This window comes from Colossoma macropomum, unplaced genomic scaffold (genome assembly GCF_904425465.1).
Source record: "Colossoma macropomum unplaced genomic scaffold, Colossoma_macropomum, whole genome shotgun sequence".
NCBI classification, from domain to species: Eukaryota; Metazoa; Chordata; class Actinopteri; order Characiformes; family Serrasalmidae; genus Colossoma; species Colossoma macropomum.
In genome coordinates, this window is record NW_023494785.1 from 21023921 (window position 1) to 21049228 (window position 25308).

Genomic DNA, 25308 nt, shown 5'->3' on the forward strand with positions numbered 1-25308 from the left:
GACAAGTTGACTGTCAAAGTAAGGGAGATGAGATACTGAATATTAAATGGTTTTTGGCCTTTATCTTCATAAACAAATTAGAAGTTGCACTCCAAGACGAGAGGAGAGGATGTTTCAAACAAACTAGCCTGGAAGTGCTTGGCTGATAAATGGGGGCACTGGACTGGATGTAAGGCTAAAGTCCACACTGATGTTTAGCTCTTAATAGGGGAAGTGTTCTAGCAGAGTTAAAAAATTACTTCCTTTGAACGGATTTATTTTGTTTTTGATGACCATGAATAACTGGAAATTTTTGAACATGCTTAGACTGGTTTCCTGTTGGCAAGCCAGCATGTTTATGTGTCGACCAAATTACAGTTCAGAACACTACACGGCAACCACAGGGTTTCCTTCTGAGTGGAGGGGTGAGACAGAGTGACTCCCAGCTATTGCAAAGATGAAGGCAGGGGGTGAATCAGAGTCTTCTCTCCTTCTGTGGCATGCAACATAGTGTCATAGAAAGGTCAGCTCAGGCTGCTTAGAAAGTATGACCATTTACATGGACAAATGTGACAGTATTACTGAAGTATTACTTCTCTGTTGAATATTGTAGTCTCTGTTATTTGACGTATTGCTACTTTGTATAAGGGTTATCTAGTGAACCTACCTACATTGGTTGATCTTCGGTTTAATACTTCATATTGTTCTGAAAAAACCTTGGATTTTTCTTCTTATAGCAAAAAACAAAATTTATTTCTCTCTTTAACATCTGAGCTTAATTTTCATTACCAAAACAAATGTTGCCATCAACAACAAAGCAGTAGGACATTCATCAGTAACACACTGCCTCAAGGGTTACCAGAGGTATGTAAGATGCTGGCCACCATGGAGACCAAAGGGTTCTGCTCAATGGAGAATCCTATCATGGCTTATTCTTATACAGAAATGTCATGTAGAGTTTAAGCATTCTATTCTTCCACACAGAGAGACCTAAAAGACCTTTATTTAGCTTGGCAGTGATGTGAGTGAGTGTGTGCTATATTAAAAATGTACATGTTCATAGTTATTTTATAGTTGATTAACTTAAACAATAGAGAAAAAAAATAAGAACTGTGGTATGTGCAAAAGTTTGGATACCCAGTGCATAGTAGCATGTCTTTTATTAGATATCTCAGCTTGCAAATGCTTTTTGTAGCCAGCTAGGATTCTTCTCATTTTTTTTACCCACTCTTCCTTGCAGAATGCTTCTAGTTCTGTGATATTCTGGGACAGTCTTGCATGCGCAGAATGTTTAGGATCTACCCACAGATTTTCAATTATGTTCAAGGCAGGAGACTTTGAGGACCACAACCTTCAGCTTGTGTTTCTTGAAGTAGTTCATAGTGGAGTTTCATGGTATATGTTTTGGATCATTGTCCTGTTGTCAAAGCCAGACTCTTTACAGCTTCTTGACTGACTGTGTTACTTTTGCTTCCAGAATTTGCTGATATTTAGTGGAATCTGTTCCTTCATCTACCCATGCAGTTTTTCTTGTGCCAGTGTCTGCCACACAACCCCAAAGCATAATAGATCCACCCTCATACTTAACAGTTGGCAAGATTTTAATCAAATGCTGCTTCTTTGTTCTGCAAACAGCATTTGTCTCCAAACTCCCTCTGGCTTGTCTAGATGTTGTTGTGCATACTTCAGATGTTGACTTTTGTGATGAGGTCACAGGTTAGCTTCTGATGTCTGTTCCATGCAGATCATGTTTGTGCAAGCAACGCTGCGCAGGTGGTGCCAGCATATGAAAAGTTCAGTCTTAGTGTTTTCTTGGTCTTCCAGGTCTAGTCTTCTTCAGTTCCCCTTCACTGCCATTTCTTAATGACATTTCAGACAGTGGAAATCACAAGCTGGAAGCGTTTTTATTTCTTTTTACAGCCTCCAGCTGCTTTGTAGGCATGAATTGGCATCAATTTCAGATCTTCAGCCTGCTGCTTAGAGGAGCCCGTGGTTGTTGAGTGTTAGCACAAGGTTTGAAAAGTCAGATAATTGTTTACACTCTGTTTTTGTCATCAGCTGACAATTCTTGAGCTGCCTGACCAGTCCTAATCAGTTAAGGCCTAACAAGTCACAAAGTTCTGAGACTTTATGGCTGGAAGGGCATCCAAAGAACTGAAAATGGTACAATTATAATTTTTTAAAAGATTAATCAAATAGAGGGTCAGATTTTTTTACAATAGCTCACTGCAGAGGTTGTATTTACTTTTCATTTTAAAAAATCAATGAAATATGTTATTTGACCAGGGGTACCCATACTTTAGCATACATTTATATGTGCTTTGTCTTTTTTCTTATGGTATTGAATGTACTCTGAAAAGGCAATATTAAAACAGAATATAGAGGCAGATATAACAGCACTTCTTCTTCAGGCAATGTCAAGGGTATTCATTAGACAAAGTTGTGTACAGATTCTCATGTCACCAGCCTTAGGCATCTCACAAGGATCTCAGGCTGGTTGAAAACAGGGTCATGTGGGTGGCTGTAATGAGGCCGACAGACAATTTGTCTTTTATTTCTTTGAGACTAACAGTGTTAAACCATTCTATCAATATTATTTACTCAGTGAAGGTATATGTGCATAAAATTTCTCGAGAATTCATACATATTTCTCAGCAAGGAGATTAGCTATGCAATCATTAAAGGAAGTATATTTACAGAGTTTTAAATCATTGTGTCTTTCTACAAACACAATTTAAGTTTAAGTTCTTGGTATGATGCATTTTGATTTCTTATTGGGTTTCACAGAACAAGACCATTTCAAAATGTATTGAAATAAGATTGTGGCACTGGACAGTGGTGAAGTTAAGCCACAGTTTAAGACTACTGCCTGCTATTATCCCCCACAGGATTTGGACCTTCTCTTTCTGTTGGTCTAATTACTGTTTTAGACTTGTGAGTTTCTGGCATCAGCCTTCATTAAATGCCTCGGAGTTGTGCTGGGCTGTGCTACAGCTGCAATCTCATAGACTACCATCAACATGACTTTTGAAAACATCTCTGTATAGAACACTGTTTGTTCACAAACATATCTCTGCTGTCATTCAAACATAGCAATTGAGCCCCTCCAACAAAAACTATATATTAATTATCCCTCCCTTTTTGAGATTATCATTTTTTTCTATTTTATTTTGTACAACTTTTTACATTAAAAAGCCAAACTGCACTTTATTTATGCTTTACTGACCCCTTTATTTTAAATACAGGGCATCAAACAGGGCCATACCATACTTTTATACATTTCTACAAAAATGTCACATAGATTGTTTTTCATTGCAAAGATTAATTAATCTTTGCTCGATTAATCTTTATTTTGTACAAACATTGCTTGATGAATGGACAAATAGAAATACTCCACAGTGACTTTTAAATCTTTTACATTAACGTTTATGCCTTCTCCTGTAAAGTTAACATTTTTGACATAGATTTTTTTTGACAGCACTTTGACATTGTTACCTAAGTTTTATGTTTATGTGTTAGGAAGCTATAGTTGCAATCCTAGTCTTAGTCACAGGTTTTTATCTCTAAGCCAGATTGCTGCCTCACTGAAACTTATGGGAGCACAACTGGCTTTTAAGAAGTCACACGAGAGCAATTTCCTATCTGGATCAGTTAGTTTATAGTGAGTTGTTCTTGAGGTCTGGACTAAATGGGCCAAAGGATCCCTTTCTGATAGATTGTCTTGAGCTCTGTTGCACATAATGCTGTGTATGAACCTTCAGTTCTCAAGGATCCTAGACCATGCATTGCCATTTGTTAACTTTAGTGCCCAAGTCTTCACATTTCAGATGCACTGCACCTGGTGAGTATTAAAAGGTAATGCTTTTGAGAAATCATCCTGCTTTTCAACCGAAGAGAGGACCTCGACATTAGTTTGCAGAACATCTGAACTTTCACAATGTAATGAGTTAATTAGAGTTCATTAAGATCATCTCAGAATTGCACTATTATGCCAGTGCATGTTGTCCACAAAGAGGGTTGGAAGATGCTTGCCTGGCATGGTGTTGAACTGTTTATGTAATCTCACTACCCCTCACCCCTAACACCCACTCCTCCCCGTCCTCTCGTCACACTCGCTCAAGTTTAAACCTCTTCCCCCTCTCCTCCCCTCCCTCAGTGAAGGGAGGAACACTGAAGGCCTTTTACTGGTCCAGGCTTGGAACTCCGGGAGTGGTGCCGACTATGGAGGGACCGCGTCAATCCCCCCTGAGCCATTTCCTGTCTTAGCCCTCCCATCTAATACCAAACAGACCTCTCCTTCTGCACGGGTTCCCCTTACAACCTCGCCAGCAGGCATGCAGGAACTCTTTCCATATTCACCAAAAACAGCAGCAGCATCAGAGAGAAGATCAGCATGGAGCACATTCTCTGTATATGATAACAGATGCACAGGATCTTGGTGAGTAGAGAGTATATTTATGTGCTGCAAAGTGTTCTCAACTCTGTAGAACTGTCTGTCAAAGACTGTTCTACAGAGTTGAGAACACATGTTCCACACAAAGTGTCTTGAGGATTCTATGTGGGTTCTTTACTAGAGACAGAGAGACTGGCTGGCAGACACGTTCTTCTTTATGTAAGAGGTTTTGGGCTGTACCTGCAGGGAGATGTCTTCTTCGGGTGTATGTTTTTAATAAATAGCTTTGAAGAGCCAGGAATCCTCCAGTATACTAATGGGTGTTGGAGCACATGTCTTCGTAACTCCCACATCACTCTCAGTGGAGCTGAAATTTCGGAGTCAGTTGAGGTAAGCCGTGAGAGCTCTGCAGAGCATGTGTTTACATTCTGAAATTCTCATGTGTTCTTGATTGAATAGAGCAACACAAATTCCTTCCAAGAATCTCCTCCTGCTATTTATTTCAGCATATGACATTTTTGTTCAGATTACTAATCCAGTGGTGTTAGATGACTTTCTTTGCTAGCCTAGTACACCCAGTCTTTCCTGAGTCAAGTTGGCAGCTGATGCTTGGCAGAAGCAATTTTCCTTGTCAATTATCAGATTAGTGGTGGGCTTGAGAAATAGTTACTGCTGTACTAGAAACCACCCTCAATTAAAGCAATCAAGGAGCGTGTGTTCTGGATTGCACTAAGCAGGGAACGTCTGGTGGGTTTAAGCATGTGCCCAGTGATTAACCTTGTGTCCATCTATTCAAGTGCTTTAGCTGCAATCTCTGTTAATGTACTGTAAGCCTTTGAGAATACAGAGAATGTGTGATATAGTACATTTCTGAGTATTTCTTCTGCCACACATATTATTCTTTTATTTAAGAGGCGCTCTATCTGACAATGCATCATGCTACCCGTTTGTAAGTGTTAGCTGAGGGCCAAATGCACTTCTGATATCTTTACACCTGTTAGCTTTTATTACCTCATTTCGCCTTGGGTTTTGGACAAGTGCTGTCTTGTCTAAGACATTCTATCACCTCCTCTGCTCATTATAGCTTTTAGAGCTATTTCTTATGGAGACAGACATGCAGTCTTCAAACAGAATGTTCTTCTTTTTATCTCCATCCTTTTAAAAACCACTTTCTGATGATGAATGCTCATCAACGCGTTCAACTGCTGAGTCTTAGTGTAAGGAATGCTCAGGCACTCATTCTGTTGCGCTAAAAGGGTGCATTGGGTTTATGCTGTACGGGTCCAGATAAGTCAGCCCTGACAGCCCCCCGCATCCCCCAGCCTCTCTCCTTTCTCCCTCACCTTATGCTCCCCTCTAGTTTTGGGAGAGTAAATCAGCCTTGGGGACAGGTGGACATCTGCCAGCCCCATGAGTAGTTTCAGCCCACAATGCCACGGGGAGCTGAGCAGTCCAGAAAAACAGTTCTCCAAGTTTTCATTTCTTTTAGCCCTCCAAGTCCATGGCTCTTCTTTCCTCTGCTCTGGCCCATCACTAAGAGTACTGAGGGGAAGTTGGAGTTATTCCTTGTGCTCGTTTCTTCATTTTTTTGTCTCTGATTGGAAGACTGAAGAACAGGGAACATAAAGTTTTGATGGAGAATTCAGAGTGTTTGAGTTGGAGCGTTCTGTTAATCCCTTAACATATTTTTTCAGTTTTAACCAAGAAATGCACGTGACTTTGCCACGTGAGCATTCAGATCTTGTTGTTATTTTTATACAAAGTAATGTCCACTTTTTCATTTTTCTTAATGTTTCTTAGCGTTTACAAACATATCTTCACAAGTGATTTCCCACAACCAGCAGTGGCCGTCATGGGAGCCCTCCGGATGCTTAAAATGGATCTTAGTCCTTGATAATCTTGGCAGCCTCTGTAGATGCTCTTACATTAAGGGGGTCTCCTAAAGTGGTTGTCCTAGTCAATTGAAATGGAAGCGACTACGGAGAAGGGATTACTCATGCAATGAAGCTGGCTACATCAGACAAGATGGAAGAATTAGTAGGCTCTTTTTCTCAGAAACACGATCAGATCACAGAGGGGTACTAGAAAGTCTTAGCTGATTAAGTAGGTTTTCAGCCTGAAAATCTAGGCGCAAAGTTAAATGCTTTAATTTTCAGTGTGATGGAACATGGCAGTCATTGATAGAATATAGTATAAAGATACTGTATTTGCTTCCTGAAAGAATATCCTATTAATTAAAGTCTTTCTTATCTTCATAAGGATTGGTTGTTGGTTTCAGAGCCATCTTTTCTGGTCCAAGTCCAATGTTTTATCCTTACTTTTTAATGTTATTTATATATTTCACTTGTTGTTGCTCTAATTTGATTCTGGTTCATGCAGATATCCTTTCAAGCACATACAAACAACAAAGGCACTGTCTGTGTTTTTCATTAGACTTCAAAGTGAACACACCCATTTCAGTCAATGCTTCAGTCAGTGGCTATTTCTTTCCCTTGTACTGTCATGTTTTATTCAGTGTGGAAAATCTTAGTTAATTGGTTTCGGGCTGACTTTTCCTCACTGTTTCCTTAACAACACGGGAAAGACTCCCCCTCCCTTCTTTCCTTTCCCCCCTCTTCCCAAACCCAGCCCATTTTAGGCTGTTCCTCCTTTTTTTCCCCCTCTCCCGTTTGCTGCCTCACTGAGAGGGCTGTGTGACAACGCTTCCTGCTGTTTGTAAAGCACGGTTTGGAAGCAGAGAAGTCTGTTACGCTGTAGCTGCTGGAGGAAGTCACCACCTCTTTCCTGGGCTCTTGAAGTACAATCAAACACTTTTAGTACGGTACTTGCATAGTGCTGAGAAGACCGTGAACTGTGTGACTATCTGTGAGTGTATCCAACAGCAGTGGCTGCTTACAGTTTAATGAAACTCTGCTGTTTTGAGTTGAATGATATATGTGTGGAATCAAATCTGGACCTCAGAAAGTTTCTCAACAATGTTCTATGAACACAACCTTGACGTTATTCTGTGGTGAGTACAAATCATGCACCTACGTTTGATGCTGGTTTTGAATATGTTACAGTGTATAAGTAGTGTGAAAGACTGTAATGTCGGATAAATGTTACATGCTTTTTCTAAACTTATTTGTGGAAAAATATCATAATGGTCAAGTGCTGTGGACACATTCCTCTACATTCATTAAATTACATGCTGTAGAGGTCTGGCAATAGGATACATATATATGAGGAGAACTCTTATTTGTTCAGACAAGCCAGTGATTACAGCATTTTTATTCATGCTGTAGTTACTTATTCTAGGCACAGGATACAAAATTATCGACTTTATCACTGCACCTCATCAGAACTGGTAGAAACAGAAAGAAAAATGTAATTTTTATGTTTTTCCCCCTTACCAAGTCAGAGCCAAGAATATCCAGGCTCATTAAAGTTATGCTGTTAAAAACCTGTTGAAATTTTACGAACAGCGAAAAACAAACCTCCTGCCCTCCTAGAATTCATCTACTAAAAGAGTCAATAATAAGGTAACATAATCTGGAGAGCTGAGGTCAGGGCTTCACGCTTTGAAAATGTGCATCCCCTACTTAGTATCATATAGCGGTTGCCTGTTCATGGGCCAAGTCAGAGCACCTCCTCCCCTATGCTTTTTATTTATAATTGACATTTTCATTCATCAGTCTCTGTCTTTAAAAACTCCAAGCCAGATTGGGTGTTGTTTCATCTGATTGAGTGCCCATGTTTATTTTGACATGTTATGCTTGTCTGATTAATTGCATGATAGAAAGACAAGATAAGCGCTACATCTGCTTTTTGTTTTGCAATGGATGACTTAGAACCAGCCCTATTCCCTAAAAAGCACCCTTAGCGTAACCCCTACGCCAGTGTCATTCACAGTGCCTACCTTATCTCCTGTCTTCTGTGCTGGTAGTTAACATTCTCTATGGATTTAGGTGGGCCAGAGGTCAATCCTTCTTCTTTAACTGCTTGTGTAAATATACAAACATAGCATATACACACACAAGATGTTTGTGTTGTCAGACATGATGAGCTCCTGCACCAGCAGAGACCAAGACATCTGTAGAGTCTCGTTTGACTCCAAACTGTCTGTTTCTCAGTATGCATTAGACCACTCCTTCACTCTGTCTTATCAACATTTGATTGATTTAGTGTGACCTTAGGCCCTGACCCTCTTCCCCTGAGTTATTTCTGAGGCTGAAAGAGTATGTGCTTTCTGACACGTCCCAAACATTTTTCCTTACGCTCCCTCTTTCCATTATGAGTGAATATCTAGATAGCTAAAATGTGAGTTATGTACTGCATGTGCATATCTCCCAGAGCAGGGCAGAGTTAATGATACCCACCCACATGTTTTTTGCCTCATACAGTAATATGAAGTTCTGCATAATAGATCCAGTACGTGTTCTGTGGGTCTACAGGGGCCCACTGGCTCAGATCAACCTATGGATGAGATCATGCTCTATCTGTGGAGCTTGAGAGCAGGGATCACCTGGAGGTTACCTTGCTCTCGTACTCATGCTGCACTTAAGTGCAAGACCTCAGCTTTTGAAAGTAATCTTGTTAATGCTCTTAGCCGTTAGCAGTATGTGTAATGCACAAAAAAGTGCACAAGAAAATATTTATGTAGCTGATGGAAAAGCTTAAATCACTCTAGGTCATATTTGGATAACAAATCTCCATAGGGCTGTAAAAACTCTGGAATTCTAAGGGAATAGAATAGTGAACTGTGACGGATGACTTGATGTCTTTAGCGATCCCCATGGAAGGAGATGTGGGTGGGTGTTCTTGTGAGTTTGGATGGGATTATGATCCTGGAGCAGTCATGGGGCAGAAGATATTGAAGTATGAGTTGAATGATTAGGCACATTGTGATTAGGCACATGGGCCTCATGGGATAATGTTTCTCCTCAGGATGAACACAGAAAGCACAGGGGCTCTGCCTCCCACCAAATACACACCTGGGCCATATTAACCCTTAACCCCACAACTTAGCCTTTATCTCAACGACCGTCTTCTATAGCCACAACAACACTGCTACTACTACCACCCCAGTGGAAGATAACTGGACCTTATGCTGCATTTACATTACAGTGTATTTCAGATTGTTGAAATGTGGCACAGAGCATTTTGTCATGTGTCACATTCAAATTCAAATTACACACAGAAATCATTTTGGAGAAGACAGAGAAGTTGTTAGCAGAAGGTTTTTAGAGTGGTTGACATATTTATGCATAACAATAATAGGCCTTTTCCAAACTGCATTTCATCAGAGCTTAGAACTAGCCAAAAACTCTGCATTCATTTTTACTCTGGAAAGCCAAACAAAATGTGCATTTTAGTGATATGATCACAGAGTGGCCAACAGTTGGTGAAGCAAGAGATTTGCTTCTATTATCAGTCCTTCACTGATAATAGGCTGTTGTGGGCAGGTGACATATGATTTGTTATTCACATTCTTAAAATACAAGTCAGAAAAGCTCTCAATTACTGCACAATTACTTACGGTAGTGCCTTCGATCCAACTTTATTGCTCCATAGTTCATGAACAGCATTTAAAGGTTATGGGGAATGGGTAATTAAAATGAAAAAAGTTATGAGATTGTTGGCCATTTAAGGGGTTTTCATATTAACCTATTTACTATATAGTATAGCATTTCTGTTATATCAAAACCTCATAACTCTTTTTTTTATGTTTTTTTTTTTTTTTACAGAATTTTAAAGGGTCAACTGAACTTTACATTTTGTTAGTGTTTCATGATGGATGGGCTAGAAGTGGTCAAAACTAAAATAAAAACGTTTTGTTAACATACATTGAAATTAAGTATGCTATCCTTCTATAAAAATACTGTTTTGAGAAATATATATTGAATAATATCAAAATATATTTGATATTAGACTGCCTGGGGTATTTAATTAATGGAAACTAACTTCAAGAAAGAGACAATAATCCACAACTTTCTGCAAGTAAAACCACACTTTTCAGAGTATATGAAAACATGGGATTGTAGCAGTTAAGTCTCTGTTCCCCCAGCTGGCACACAGTTTCATGGTCAGCTCCACCTTATGTGTAAGGTCAAGGATCTGATGGAAGCCACATGTCTGACTTTCGTCCAAGTGAAATATCACCCTTATGAAAGAGCCACTGGCAGAGCACGCACCAGGGGAACAAGTGCAAACGCTGGGCGCAGTGTGATCTGTGAGCTCTCCAATGAAGAGTAGCAAGGAAGAAAGACGCTTCTCTATGAAATGCCCTTACAAGATCCAGAGCTGTAAAAGAGCTCAACTGAAAATCACAGAGTAAATGCCTTTGCCATGGATGCTGAATGCTTTTGCAGGCAAGGCTGCCTGTACCTCCGCTCCAGAAATGTGTCTGAGTTTATCGGGTGGAAAGTAACCCTCAGCACCTCTGTGGTTTCAGGGAAAATCTTGAACTTCCATTAGGCTGCCACTTTCATTTTGACTAGAGTGCTTCTGGACTTTGTTGGTGTTCAGGTGATCTTGATTGGCTCGTGTGAGCCATCAGAGACTACATGCTGGCGTACATTCTGTACTGTCAGCATTTCTGCCAAATGTTATGGGAAAAACAGAAAAAATACAAGATCACAAGTCATAGTACTCTAAGGACAAACCATTAGTAATAAACAAAGTGTTCAGTTGTAATTATTAAGTTGCTATTCATGGCAGATTTTAACAAGTCCAAGCACCTAACGTTTTTAAGGTGACCGCTGTTAAGCTTGTGCTACTGGTCACACATGCCTGCAGTAGAGTAAGGAAGCAAGAATTGGCGCAAAAATAAAATGCAATAAACTTTAAGATTTAAAAGACACGTCAGCTATCAGATCCTATTCCAAGAATGCCTCAAATGTTGCAATCACTGCGCCAAAAAAATCCTGCAGTGGTTGCAAGTTGCAAGGTGATTTTTTTATGTATCAGACACATCCATCTGCTTCTCTTGGCTGGCAATGAGTTTTTTTTCTCCCTTATTCTGGAATTCAATTATAGCCCTAACTCACTGGGTAAATTCCACATATCCACCGTTATTATGTTTTGCAATGCTTCGTGAGAGTTGTGTGGTCAAATTGTTTATGAATGATTTGTCCCTTGTGCTCCAGCTTCAGAAGAAGAGAAGCTACTGTCCTGTGGTTTCCAGGAGGGAGGCTTGCTTTAAAAGTTGGCCTCATTCACTTTTTATGGCTAACAAATCATCTACTTAACTTCCATATGCTTACAGACAGCTTAATAAGCAACTGAGGATCCCAACGTCTAAAGAAGAGTGAATAAAAGACAAATACAGTTGGGGTTACTTTTGGCTTATTTTGAGTCCTAAACAGAAGTAAATCCGGAGGAAGGATATGCTATTGTGGTCTTCTTATTGTGGACAGGAACAGAAACATCACCTGATATGACAGGCCCTGGACTTCCCCTGCTGCTTCTCCTCTCAAACACAAAGCAAACAACCCTGCATCCAAAATAGAGACCAGCCTTTTCCCAGCCTCATGTGGGGTTTGTCTTGGCAGGAATTTGAATTGTGATAGTGCCCTGGTCTCCGCTGGTCAAAACTGAAATAGAACTTTTTTATGTTGTTTTTAAAGATATTCCTAGTAAGTGTGATGCATAATTCAAAATAGATGTTAAAAACACTTACATCTCAATTATTTAACACTAATGAACGCATTGTCTGTAGTTGAATCCCCAGTTGCGAGAGTACATCAAGCATATTCCTCACTGTCTTTAAGAATTTAAAATAGACTGATGGGCAGAGTTAGGCAACACCTCTAGCACCAGAGCAAAAGAATGTGCTTACATCTCCTAGCTTTTGTCAAAGCTTGTGGCAACATCTGCTGTGGAAAATGAGGTCATATCCAGAAAAATGCACAACTTCACTTGAGTCACAGAGCTGAAGGTTGGACAGCAGGGGGTCTGTTAATAATTTCCTCCCCAGGGAAAAAACAAAACACAAACACAACAACAGAGCAGGTTAATGAGTGTTTACATAGGCTTTAAACAAGTCTCCAACTGCCATTATCTTTCATTTACAGATGCCTAAGCACTGACTAGTATTAGGCAATACAATATTACCTGGATTAATAGAGCTACCAATGCTGAATAAGACATTTTTGTTATAATAATGGAAAAATGAGTCACGGATTCTAACAGAGACACGTTCTATTGGTAAGTGGTTGTAAAAGTTAGGTGGGAGTTTTGCGATCTGCAGTGCTGGTAGTGAGGCTCTGAACAGCAAGATGAAAAAAGAAGGAAGAAAAATACAATGATAAACTAATAGAAAATTATATAGCAAAGATTTTTATTACCAATTTTTTAATGGCTGCTGCACTTTACAATCAGTGAATGTTTCATTATGAGTGGACCAATAAAAATTTACCCAAAATTAGTTCATAAAATGTTACATTAACATACCTAAAAGATTTTTTTTTATTTATGAGGTTTTGATATAACAACAATATATTTTTATGATTTGGGTTTAGTAAGCTATAGTAAATCAAACAGATAGAAGTCCACCGATAGGATGCACTTGGATCCTCTTTTTTTTTGCACTTCCAGCATTGTCACAGTCCCTCTCTTCCCCATGTGTTTTCATGGACCTATGGTGGTAAGTGCTGCAGTGGTGACCTCTGGCTCAGGCGTCCACACAGGGATTCGGAGCAAAGGGCCTGCCAGAAGTCAGCAAGATTCAAATCTGCACAGGACAGTGAAAGAGCTCTGCTAAACCAACTTATCCTGGCAGCTACCACGGAGGCCCTGAAAGAGAATTCCCTCTGTGGTGCATTCTTCAGAGAACTATGATTTGAGATTCTGTCCAGGTTTCTGGTAACTGAGCAGCAGTTCAGAGGCACTGTTTTTGAAGCACTTCTGTTAATTGTGCCAAAGCTGCAGCTCTTTGATAGACACTACTAATAATTCTATGAGTTAGACGGAACCCAGTGAGTCTCCATTTACTGTAATCTTTGTTTGGGGTCTGACATAATCATGCATCAAGCCTTAACTTAACTTTACATTCATATGCCTGGAGCAGAATAATGTGATTGAGCCTGTAACAAACTCAGTCTGAATCACTAGTGTAAGTTTATTCAGCCTTATCCTGACCTCCTGTGTCCACAGCTCCAGCACTGTGCCTGTCATTTGTTTGCATTGCAGATGCCTCACTGCATTTGGATGTGATGTGGTCTGACATCTGTGTGTGCATGTTTGCTCTTATCTTTGATCAGCCAAAGGACTGAGCCAGTCAAAGGCTAGAGGGGCAGATCCAGACAGTGTGAAAGGCCAAGTTCACCGAAAGCTGCCAATGAATCGTGTACACACTCTGAAGGCTCATTTTTGAATGGTAAGCAGTATGCTTCATTTTGACTTATGTGTTTTCTATGATAAAACAAACAAGTTGATATTGCATTAATAAAATTATAGCATGTTTGGTTGTCTTAATAAAAAGCCCTACCACTGCAAACATGCAATAGTGGATTAACATGACACCTAACCTAAATCTACTAAAATTTTCTTTCTGAGCAGGTTAATCTTGCTCTTGTGGACACAGAGTATACATAGTCCACTGACTACCTGATGTATTTCACCAAAGTCTCCTCTTTCAAAGTAAACTGAGTAGTCCTAATCTTGGGTAGTGTTTACATAAGCAGTACCCTCACCAATCGCAAGGATGATGTGGCTCCTCCCACACACACAACTTTAATAAAAACTTTAACAAAACTGTGCTCCCCTGCACTTGTCAGTGAAACTTACTGAGAGAAAGTTAAAAGCAGAGTGAAAGCTAACCTTGCAAGCATAACTGACCTATCAGACTAGCTTATCTGTCTGCCTTTAGTCCATCTGTTCAACCGTCTGTTCGTCCATCCATCCGTCTATTCATGCATTTGTGCATTCAAGGAATGCCACGCCAGCATTCCATGGATGCACATCCAGCAGAAAAGTGAAAAAGAACCTTACCTTTCTTAAGATATTGCAATATAAAAGCTGGATAATGTTTGTTGTGCATCTTCAACACCATCTGCATATCGCTGTTGTCAGAACACAACCTTGATCTCCATTTTACAGTTTTTGACATTATTTGAAAATGCCTATTTCCCTATTGTGTAAATCTCATGATGAATGGACCAAAAGAAATGGTCCAAAATTGCATGGAAGAAAGTCTGGTTCCACTGATTTACATTAAAAGTAAATTAAGGTTTTTCCTTCTCCTGTAAAGTTACCATTTTTGAGGTTTTTTGGAGGTACCGTATAAGGTTTTGTTCCAACCACAACAATATGTAGAGCTTTGCGTCTTCTCTGGCCGCTTCTGCTTCAGTGCCTCAGACTGGAAACCTAGGACTGAGGGATTACAGTCACAGTTGATTATCAGCATATTAAGACCATGCCCAGAGTGTTCTCAAAAAGGTCTGATCAGTGGTTTTTAAGCCATGTTTTATTATTTCTCTATCATGTTTTTCCATTCAAACTTGCTGAATGATTGTTAAAATAATTTTAGTATCATACAAACACTTTTAACATTTCACACTGTTTCCCATAGGACTTTAAATATTATAGTTTTAATGAGGGAGTCCTCTACTAAACTCACTAATGCTTTCTGGCTACCCACTGCAATGATGTCATATGTTGAGAACAATAGTGAGTGTGGTAAGAGAGGCCAAAGTCAGCAGGAAGCACTACGTGACGCTGATGGATGGGAGAGGGTGAGGTGGGTTGGGGGGTGGGGGATACAGGAAATCTGGTAAGGCCCAGCAAGGAGAGTCCTTGATATCCCCCTATCAAAGGCTCTGCCAGCAAGAGCACATGACCTGAAGCTATTGCATTTTCCTGTGATGCAGTCTTCCTCCCAGCGTTCTCAGATTGGAAGCAGGATTCCCATTGCAGAGCTGGGAAAGGAATGAGGACATGTTGACTCCATTAAGCAAAAACCATCCCCAGCCACTCACCCACTCATACAGTTGTTTTTTTCTCTCTCAAGTAGGAAACATGAGACTTCCTAGGGAGTTTACAGTAAGATGGATACTGACTCATTGTCTGGATGCGATAGAATAAAATACAATGGACACAAACAATACTTCCAGGGATATGTGACTGAGGATGAGCCATCTGATTGCCAGCAAAGATAGAGATTCATCCGGCAAACAAGCATTTGTCCACTACCGAACAAGCACTTGTCTGCCAGACTCCGGTCTTCATGGAAATTTGTAGAGGAAGTGGGCTTCCTTGGCTAATGTGTGAAAGTGACCCCAAGACCTCACAAAAGAGGCTACCATGTGCCAGTGGCTCTGTATAATTGCTCAGTGAGAAGCATCCAAACTGACACAGAGTCACTTTTGTCTCCAACTGGCTAAGCCACTACTTCCACACCCACAAACATATGGGGATGTGTTTGGAGCGCAGAGTTTAGTGCATAGTAGAACATGGTATGTGGCTCTTTTGGCCCTAATAAACGGTTAAATAGCCTTGTCCAGGGCAGGGCTGCACTTCAAATGTGGAAGTGCATTTGTGTTTTGTTTCTTGTGCTTGTCTGTCACGTTCAATATGCCTGCTGTGAAAATGTATTAAACAGAATAAAAGATACATCTTTCTAATCGATATGTTGCCTCAGCAGGTGTGAAAACAGGATGGATGTAAAACGGAAAGAGATGGACCTTTTGAGTAACACCATTGCTGCTTATGCTCATATAAAAGGTTAGTACTTTTAAAGCTACTGACTCTTTAGAAATTAAGGATTTTTAATAGGTCATGTATTTTCAATCATATTTCTCAGTTGTATTCAATCACTGGTAAGAATACGCATACATTTCTGAAAGCCTGTTGCCTGTAGCCTGTTCTCATGTAGTCTTTGCAAGAAAGGTTCCAAACAGTACCAAAAAAGGTCTTTAGGTTATCTGAGTTGCATTCAATGGTTATTTGATTAACATGCTTTTACCAAAGGATCCTTGAAGAACCACTTTTTAAAAGGGTGACTTTTTGTGTTTTTTATTTTATTTTTTATTTTACAAAAAAGAGCATTACAAAGTCTCTACCAAGTTGCACTTTCTCTTTCTCTCTTGTATCTCCGTTCTTTGACACTTTTTAGTTACATCCATGTTCTGGCACTAACTACACTGGCTGCTCTATCTGCGCTAACTGCACTGACTGTACTGGCTGAGCTGACTGTGCTAACTGCACTGACTGCATTGGCTGAGCTGACTGCACTAATTACTTTGGTTCCAATGGCTGCACTGACTACTGTGACTGCTGTGACTGCTGTGACTGCTCTGACTGCTGTGACTGCTGTGACTGCTCTGACTGCTGTGACTGCTCTGACTGCTGTGACTGCTGTGACTGCTCTGACTGCTGTGACTGCTGTGACTGCTGTGACTGCTGTGACTGCTGTGACTGCTGTGACTGCTCTGACTGCTGTGACTGCTGTGACTGCTCTGACTGCTGTGACTGCTCTGACTGGTGTGACTGCTGTGACTGCTCTGACTGCTGTGACTGCTGTGACTGCTCTGACTCCTGTAACTGCTCTGACTGCTGTGACTGCTGCTGCTCGTACTGCTGTGACTGCTCTGACTCCTGTAACTGCTCTGACTGCTGTGACTGCTGTGACTCCTGTGACTGCTCTGACTGCTGTGACTCCTGTAACTGCTCTGACTGCTGTGACTGCTCTGACTGCTGTGACTCCTGTGACTGCTGTGACTGCTCTGACTGCTGTGACTGCTCTGACTGCTGTGACTCCTGTGACTGCTGTGACTGCTCTGACTGCTGTGACTGCTGTGACTGCGGTGACTGCTGTGACTACTGTGACTGCTGTGACTGCAGTGACTGCTTTGACTACACTGGTTGTTCTGACTTCATTGACTGCACTGAATGTGCAGACGGCATTGACCACTTTGACAACACTGACTACACTGGCTATGCTGGCTGTACTGACTGCACTGACAAGACTGGCATTAAGAAGCTATCAAAACTGACCTTCTTCATTTTAAATGAAACTTGTTACAAAAATGTAGTAGGTCTAAATTTTTAGCCCACATAAAATTGATTAAAATTTGAATTGGTTATTGATGTGAAAGACATCAAAATAAGTTAAAGTCTTTGTGCATGGAGCTAGCAATTCTGCTTTATTTCTGCACTACTGTAATGTTTTGTTGAAAATACTGTACTATGTGTAAGTCACCCTTCATTTATTTAATTTCCAGTCAAAATGGAAAACAAAAAAGTTATTAAAAAGCAGAAAACATATAATGTCATTTCTCTCAGTATTTAGTGTGTTCTTCTATTCAGCTTCTATTTTTTGCTGGACACTTGCTTTCAGTTTGTCAAAGAAATCGCAGGGATATTTTTCACACCTCCATTTTGCACTTAATGGCCATTTTGACTGGAAATATATGTAAAGTCCTGCAGTTGTTTCAAATATCGTTTTAGCATATTTAGTGTGTATCGAGTTTTGAAAAAAAACAAAAACTCTTCAAAGTTTGCTTTTTTGTCTTGTTTTATCTGCTGATTCAGAGATGCTGCAAGCTCAGCTGTATCTCTATGGTTTTACATTTCAGCTAACCCAGAGAGCTTTGGCCTCTATTTTGTCATTGGTGTGTGCTTTGGTCTGGTGCTCACATTATGCCTGCTGGTCATCCGAATCTCATGCAAGCCTAGGACCAAGACTGCACCCTCCACTCCAGAGAAAAAACAACTGAAGGACTTCAGTGAGGATGAGGAAGATGAAGACAGTGAAGAGGAAGAAGAGGATGAGGAAGATGCTGGGGATGTGGAGGGTCCTATCCCTCCCAGCACCACAGAAATCACCATGAGTAATCACCACAGCACGTCGGACGGGAATGTAAATGTGTTCACTTCAGCGGAGGAACTTGAACGAGCACAGAGGCTGGAGGAGAGGGAGAGGATCATCAGGGAGATCTGGAGAAATGGACAACCAGACATACTGGGCACGGGGACTGGCACCATAGGAAGGGTGCATTACTATTAGCTCTCAGTATTATTGGATGTGGTCTAAAGCCATACCTAGTGGCTTAGCACAAGACTTTGAAGGACAATGTAAAAAAAAAACAGAAGGTGCACTCTTAACGTCAAGCAACCTCTTTGTAAGGCGCACTTTTTGTTCTTTAAACTTGGACCAATGTAACTCCAGTGCTTTAGTTCACAAGTACAACTGTAGCATGCATACTGCACAGGAGCATGATTTGGTGCTATATGTTACATTGAGAACTGCACAGATGTTGAGGGATGGTAGTGGAAATCGCTGTTTTTGTTGCCATAATGAAAAGCACAGAGTCACACTCCCCCTCAGGTTCATTCAGGCTAGTCTCACAGGGCCAGACGTGATCTAGTAATAAGAACTTCTGTGGACAACCATGAGAATTAGATTGGGAACAAACTAAGTGTGAAATTTTCTTAACCAATCTAACTGAAGGCCAAGCTTAACGTAGGGGGTGATGATGCACTTATCAACACTGTCAGATGGAAAGCAAGCCTGTCACTAGCACATGGATGTAATGTTAGCATGGGGTGAAAAGTCTCCCCATAAACTTGTATGTGGATGTGTGTTGCGTATGCGGAGAACACGTTACATGAGGTCAAAATAAGCGTAACCTCTTGCAAGGGAAAACCAGTTCAATGAAAACAGACTATACCTTAGCTTTAGACAATATTACTGGTGTAGTTGTGGCAGCCTGGAGGTTAGGGAACAAGCCTTGTGACCGGAAGGTCGACGGTTTAATCCCCAGAGCCGACAGTGCGTGACTGAGGTGGCCTTGAGCAAGGCACCTAACCCCCATCTGCTCCCCGAGTGCCATGGATAGGGCTGCCCACTGCTCCGTGTGCTCATTGCCCCTAGTGTGTATGTTCAGTAGTCAGCATGTGTAGTTTCACTGCATGGATGGGTTAGAATGCGGAGCTGAAATTTCCCTGTTGTGGGACTAATAAGGGTCACTTTATCTAATTAATCTAGTACTAAAAGTTTGGCCCTGCAGTTCAGTTGACGAAACTAAATTGAGACATGTTTCTCAAACATTAACTTTGAAGAATGAATGTTAGCTGATGACAGCATTTCCCTGGCTAGCTTGTTTTGCTTGTGCAATGGATCATAATCTAGATGAGGAGAAAAAAATGGACTAGAGGGCAGGTTTTAGGGGGGCTGTACCCTTGTTTGCAGTGGATTTCACCACAACCCAGCAACATGCACGCTTGTTTCGAGATCATGTCTGGCCCTGTAGACTACATTCAGGCTTGAGGATTGAGGCTTGACTGTATTGTACAAAGATGTTGTTTGTAATTTCTAGATGATTCCAAGACTGTGCTCAGTCATTTGCACTTTTCCACTATTCCATCTAAATCCTGATTTTTTTTTAATGTTTAAATTGTATCTTTAAATTTTTTCTTTGCGTGTAGGTGCTATATAACATATGAAGAAGTATATGAATCATTTCTTGTATATTTCATCTACTTCACACCACCAAGGCACTAACATTTTTTGTTGTTCACTTCATTTGATGTGATAATTCAGAATGTTTAAGTAAACGTTTTACGTAGGCCAAAATCAAGCACTTCTTTTTCATTAGAAATGGACCAATGAACACTCTTAACACTCTTAGAAGTTGTACTAATGAGAGTGTTAAGAACACTCTTAATAGTACAGTGCAGTAAAAAAAGCCTAAAGACTTTCTGAACTCTCCCAAAACAAGCAGGAACTGAAAATGGCTGCCTTACAGGCCTGACAGAGTATCACCATGGAAGGTATGGAGAGTCTGGAGATGTCTGTTGGTCTATGAATTTTCAACAAATTATAAATTATGACGATTTTATTTTTAATAAGGTTAATTTGTCCAAAGGGCTATAGAAGGGCTATGATTCCGACAAGGTTCATCTGACATAGATGTGAATACCAAGTTGCAGCTCACATTAGACATTATTTAATGTCAAATATCACTGTAGTCGGCAGCAGCAATATGTTGCCGTACAGAACCAAACCAACAAAAACTGCCACTGTCCAATTACTTACAGATAATTTTGTGTGATTCTGCTCCTTTTCCTCCACTGAGGAACAATTCATTAGTAAGAACAGGGATGAAAATGACCATTTTCACATATGTTTAAACTTCTTCTTATAAGACTGTCTCTTGCTGGAGTGCTACTGTATCTTGTTGCTCTGTTGGAATAATCCTTTTCATATTTTCAGTATGACTGTCTTTTAATTTGACTGCAAAGTAAAACATTTGTTTGGTTTTCAGGTCTTTGTTGCTTGCTTTCTAATTTGACTATTAGACCACTTGGCTTCATGGTATATACAAACTTATTTAGTTTATTTAGTCACTGTACTATTGTAAGACTGTCATGCAGATAAGCCGGGTGATTGAAATATGCTAATGACTCTACATTTTTTGGCAGGAGACTTTGGACACATTTACAATTGCAATTAATGACTCTGTCAGCTTTTACTTTTATGACTGGGTACTTTGTCTTTTGTTAAACAGTTGCAGTCTTTGTTGAAAAATGATTTTGGTGAAGTTGTGAAAATAAATTTCAGAGTGATTTGCAGAGCTCTGGGGGAAAACGTCTGTGTCCGCTGGAAAAAATGTGACCTTTTTAAAGCAAATAGAGGCATCATTAGCATTGATTGTATGTGTAGTGCAATTAGAAGGCCATGTGTATTTGTTTAATTCCTGAGAGTTGGAAGGAATTTCTGTTGTTGTTAAAAATAACCCTATTGCTTAGTCACAGGCTGGTGTGTTTTAATGAGCACATGTTCTCCAGATGAGGTCCTTGGGCTGAAATTCAGTGCAGGCAAAACATATCACAACCCATCACACTGGATCAGTTGAAGGCTCCTTCCACTTACTGCCCAATTCTACAGATGATTTTCTTGTATTTCTTTCAACCACAGCTGACCAGATATCATTTGAGTTTGTTATGAAGTGTAAAGTTAGACTTTTTTCTGACTGTCCCTCCAGAAAAGAGGCCAGAGGACTCTTCATATTGCCCCAGGAATAAAATTTAGTATGATTTTCATAATAAAGACACAAAGCTGGGCAAAATTATGCAACATGTTTAGGCAACATGCGAGAATCATGAGATGAGAACCAACTAAATACTGAATGCCATTGCTTTGTTGATATGGTCATTTTTCTTAATGTTTCTATAATAACAACAGTAATAATAATAATAATAATAATAATAATAATAACAATAATGACAACAACAATAATCATAATAATATATAGCTCTGTTTATCATTCTGAATACATCCAACATTTTGTGATTTGTTTTGCATCTTCATACTGATTAGTTGAAACGTGATGTAAACAATAAAGTTGCATCATAACAATAATTTTATACATGTATCTTCAACATGTTTTTATATTATTGGAAACTGTGATTCAAAACATTGGACAGAAGTGTATGATTGTTGTTCAGTATGACAGAGGAATTTCCATTATGAAATGAAACCTGAGAATCCATGGAACTATAAACTTCATTGTAACTATTTCCTTCACTCAGTAAAGCACACAAGCAAATGACTGGTAAGTGTCACCCCCTTGATGTGAACATGGAGCATTGCAATGTCTTTCAACTCAAGTACAAGACCTTTACTGCATAGCTTAGCATATATATATATATATATATATATATATATATATATATACAGTGGGGTGCGAAAGTTTGGGCAGCCTTGTTAATTTTCCTGATTTACCTTTATAAATCATTGATTGTTTGGATAAAAAAATTCCGTGAAATATATCATATAGGGGACAAACACAGTGATACTTGAGAAGTGAAATGAAGTTTATATGATTTACAGAAAGTGTGCAATAATTGGTTAAACAAAAGCAGGCAGGTGCATAAATTTGGGCACTGTTGTCATTTTATTGATTTCAAAACCTTTAGAACTAATTATTGGAACTCAAATTTGGTTTGGTAAGTTCAGTGACCCTTGACCTCCATACACAGGTGACTCCAATTATGAGAAAGGGTATTTAAGGGGGGCAATTGTAAGTTTTTCTCCTCTTTGCATCTTCTCTGAAGAGTCGCAGCATGGGAGTCTCAAAACAACTTTCAAATGACCTGAAAACAAAGATTGTTCACCGTCATGGTTTAGGGGAAGGATACAGAAAGCTATCTCAGAGATTTCAGCTTTCAGTCTCCACTGTCAGAAACATTGTGAGAAAATGGAAGACCACAGGCACAGTTCAAGTCAAGGCTCGAAGTGGCAGACCAAGAAAAATCTCGAATAAACAGAAGCGAAGGATGTTGAGAACAGTCAGAGTCAACCCACAGACCAGCACCAAAGACCTACAACATGATCTTGCTGCTGATGGAGTCACTGTGCATCGTTCAACTATTTGGCGCACTTTACACAAGGAGATGCTGTATGGGAGAGTGATGCAGAGGAAGCCTTTTCTCCGCCCACATCACAAACAGAGCTGCCTGAGGTATGCTAAAGCACACTTGGACAAGCCAGCTTCATTTTGGAATAAGGTGCTGTGGACTGATGAAACTAAAATAGAGTTATTTGGGCATAATAAGGGTCGTTATGCATAGAGGAAAAAGAACACAGCACTCCAAGAAAAACACCTGCTACCTACAGTAAAATTTGGTGGTGGTTCCATCATGCTGTGGGGCTGTGTGGCCAGTACAGGGACTGGGAATCTTGTTAAAGTTGAGGGACGCATGGATTCCAGTCAATATCAGCAGATTCTGGAGATCAATGTCCAGGAATCAGTGACAAAGCTGAAGCTGGATCTTCCAACAAGACAACGACCCTAAACACTGCTCAAAATCTACTAAGGTATTCATGCAGAGGAACAAGTACAACATTCTGGAATGGCCATCTCAGTCCCCAGACCTGAATATTATTGAAAATCTGTGGTGTCACTTAAAGAGAGCTGTCCATGCTTGGAAACCATCAAACCTGAATGAACTAGAGATGTTTTGTAAAGAAGAATGGTCTAAAATACCTTCAGCCACAATCCAGACTCTCATTAGAAGCTATAGGAAGCGTTTAGAGGCTGTTATTTCTGCAAAAGGAGGATCTACTAAATATTGAGTTAAGGTTTTTTTTTTGGTGCCCAAATTTATGCACCTGCCTAATTTTGTTTAGACAATTATTGCACACTTTCTGTAATTCATATAAACTTCGTTTCACTTCTCAAGTATCACTGTGTTTGTCCCCTATATGATATATTTAACGGAAATTTTTTATCCAAACAATCAATGATTTATAAAGGTAAATCAGGAAAATTAACAAGGCTGCCCATACTTTCGCACCCCACTGTATATATATATATATATATATATATATATATATATATATAGGTATATATGGATGAATTGCTAGCAGTATATCGTAACCCATTAAATGGCCAGGTCCCAGTGACAGGCCCAAAGTTTTATTACTATAACCTAAGAATAGCTAAACCAGTTTGCCTTGCCAAGTCCCTGTAGTTACTGATTAATAAGCCTTAGTGTGTAATAAGACTGGGATTTGTGTGGTTAAGTTCATTGTGTTGTGAACTTTAAGACTGTAATTTTCTTTTCGGTGAGGTATTCTTTCAAAAAGTGGCTGATGTGTTTCAGATCATTATCATTTGCGCAGTGTTTTAGCAGACTTCTTTAGGTCTGCATTCAAAATGCCTTTTGCAGTACAGGACAGTTTAAATTGATGTTTGAAAAGTCATATACATTTATTACCAACCACTATAAAATCTTTTTAAATGTGCCAATAGACCACATAAATTACATTGTATTGATGAATTTTCTACCGTTATGTTTAATGATTAGCAGACTCCCTCAGTAGCTATGATTTTAAGTAACCTTGTCTAAAATGAGTGTTTCTAGGAGTAGAAATGTCAATTGGTGAGCTGTTACTCCTTGACTCACCACAGAAACATTCCAGTAGCAGGGGTGACATCTAATGTGTGCCACAGCCGTGGAGGGATAAAACAAAATATTTTTTTTGCCTAGATCATATAAAATGTGCACAAAACTGATATTTTCTGATGTATTACTAATATTTATCTAATATCTCTATACCTACTAACACAATAATTAATATTTGTTAAATTCTTCCAATTTCATTGCAAATGGATTTTGCATGACCAAGACAGTAGAAAATAGTGGATTACAGTATGATGGTAGAAAACACAGCACATGGTGCTGAGTAACAATAGGTGGTTCTTGGTTGAGAAGAAAGGTTAGTAACATTCTGGAAAGGCTCTCTGGAAGCGAGCAAGGTGTAATCTGTGTTATCTAACTCATTAGTGAATGCCACATATTATCACAAAATAAATTACATATATGTTGACTTTTATTTTTCTACACCATTTGAGCACAGCAGCTGTCCTTTACATTGTGTGAAAATGTATTAGAAATAGAAATGCTCCAAAATCACTTGAAATAAAACCTCTTTATATTTTATTTTATTAGTTTTGACCATTGCTGCCTTATCCTGTAAATATACCATTTTGGAGATACTTGTTTTTTTTGGGACATTTTTCAAGACATTAATAAATGTGAGTTAACCATGAAGATTATAAAAAAACTTGATATCATTTTTAAACATGCATAATCATTTCTCAAAGCAATATTAATAGTTTCTACTTTCACTAGTCATGAAACACATAAAACTAAATTCTTTTTGCGAACTAAATAAATACATATGTAGAATTTAGACAGTATTTTTTTTTATAATGACAAATAAAATGAAAAATCATTTCAAAGTACTTTTCAAGAAAACCTAACTAAAGTCCCAAAAATTTAAAGTTATAAGGTTCTTTTTAAAGGGCACAAGTGACACTGAACTATGACAGTTCAATTCAGTGAGGTAGTCAGGCCTTCTATCACTCATTGACTTTAAGTAAGACCAGCAGTATTTAGCTTCCACTAACTGCTTGATTAGAAGCCAATGATGATATGCCACAATG

General features: G+C 39.4%; 1 protein-coding gene across 4 annotated transcripts; it reads left to right on the forward strand.

Moving 5' to 3' along the window:
• Window positions 1-4145: 4145 nt before the first annotated feature.
• On the forward strand, window positions 4146-21716 carry eva1ba (eva-1 homolog Ba (C. elegans)). Of its 4 annotated transcripts, none has more exons than XM_036586786.1 (4): window positions 4146-4417; window positions 13615-13730; window positions 15993-16075; window positions 17929-21716. In XM_036586786.1, exons 3-4 carry the CDS (start codon window positions 16009-16011, stop codon window positions 18357-18359), a joined length of 498 nt encoding a protein of 165 aa, XP_036442679.1. In that variant the 5' UTR covers window positions 4146-4417; window positions 13615-13730; window positions 15993-16008; the 3' UTR covers window positions 18360-21716. The 4 variants fall into 4 exon arrangements, with proteins under 4 accessions (XP_036442679.1, XP_036442662.1, XP_036442671.1 ...); XM_036586769.1 differs by having other exon boundaries at window positions 15996-16075; XM_036586778.1 differs by lacking the exon at window positions 4146-4417 and adding an exon at window positions 6679-7382.
• The last annotated feature ends 3592 nt before the right edge of the window (window positions 21717-25308 follow it).

Bases quoted from the DNA above. Each gene is read 5' to 3' on its own strand.
- eva1ba (XM_036586786.1), top strand. From the start codon at position 16,009: ATGGATGTAAAACGGAAAGAGATGGACCTTTTGAGTAACACCATTGCT. The intron at 16,076-17,928 runs GTTAGTACTTTT...TTTACATTTCAG, and splicing joins TGCTTATGCTCATATAAAAG to CTAACCCAGAGAGCTTTGGC.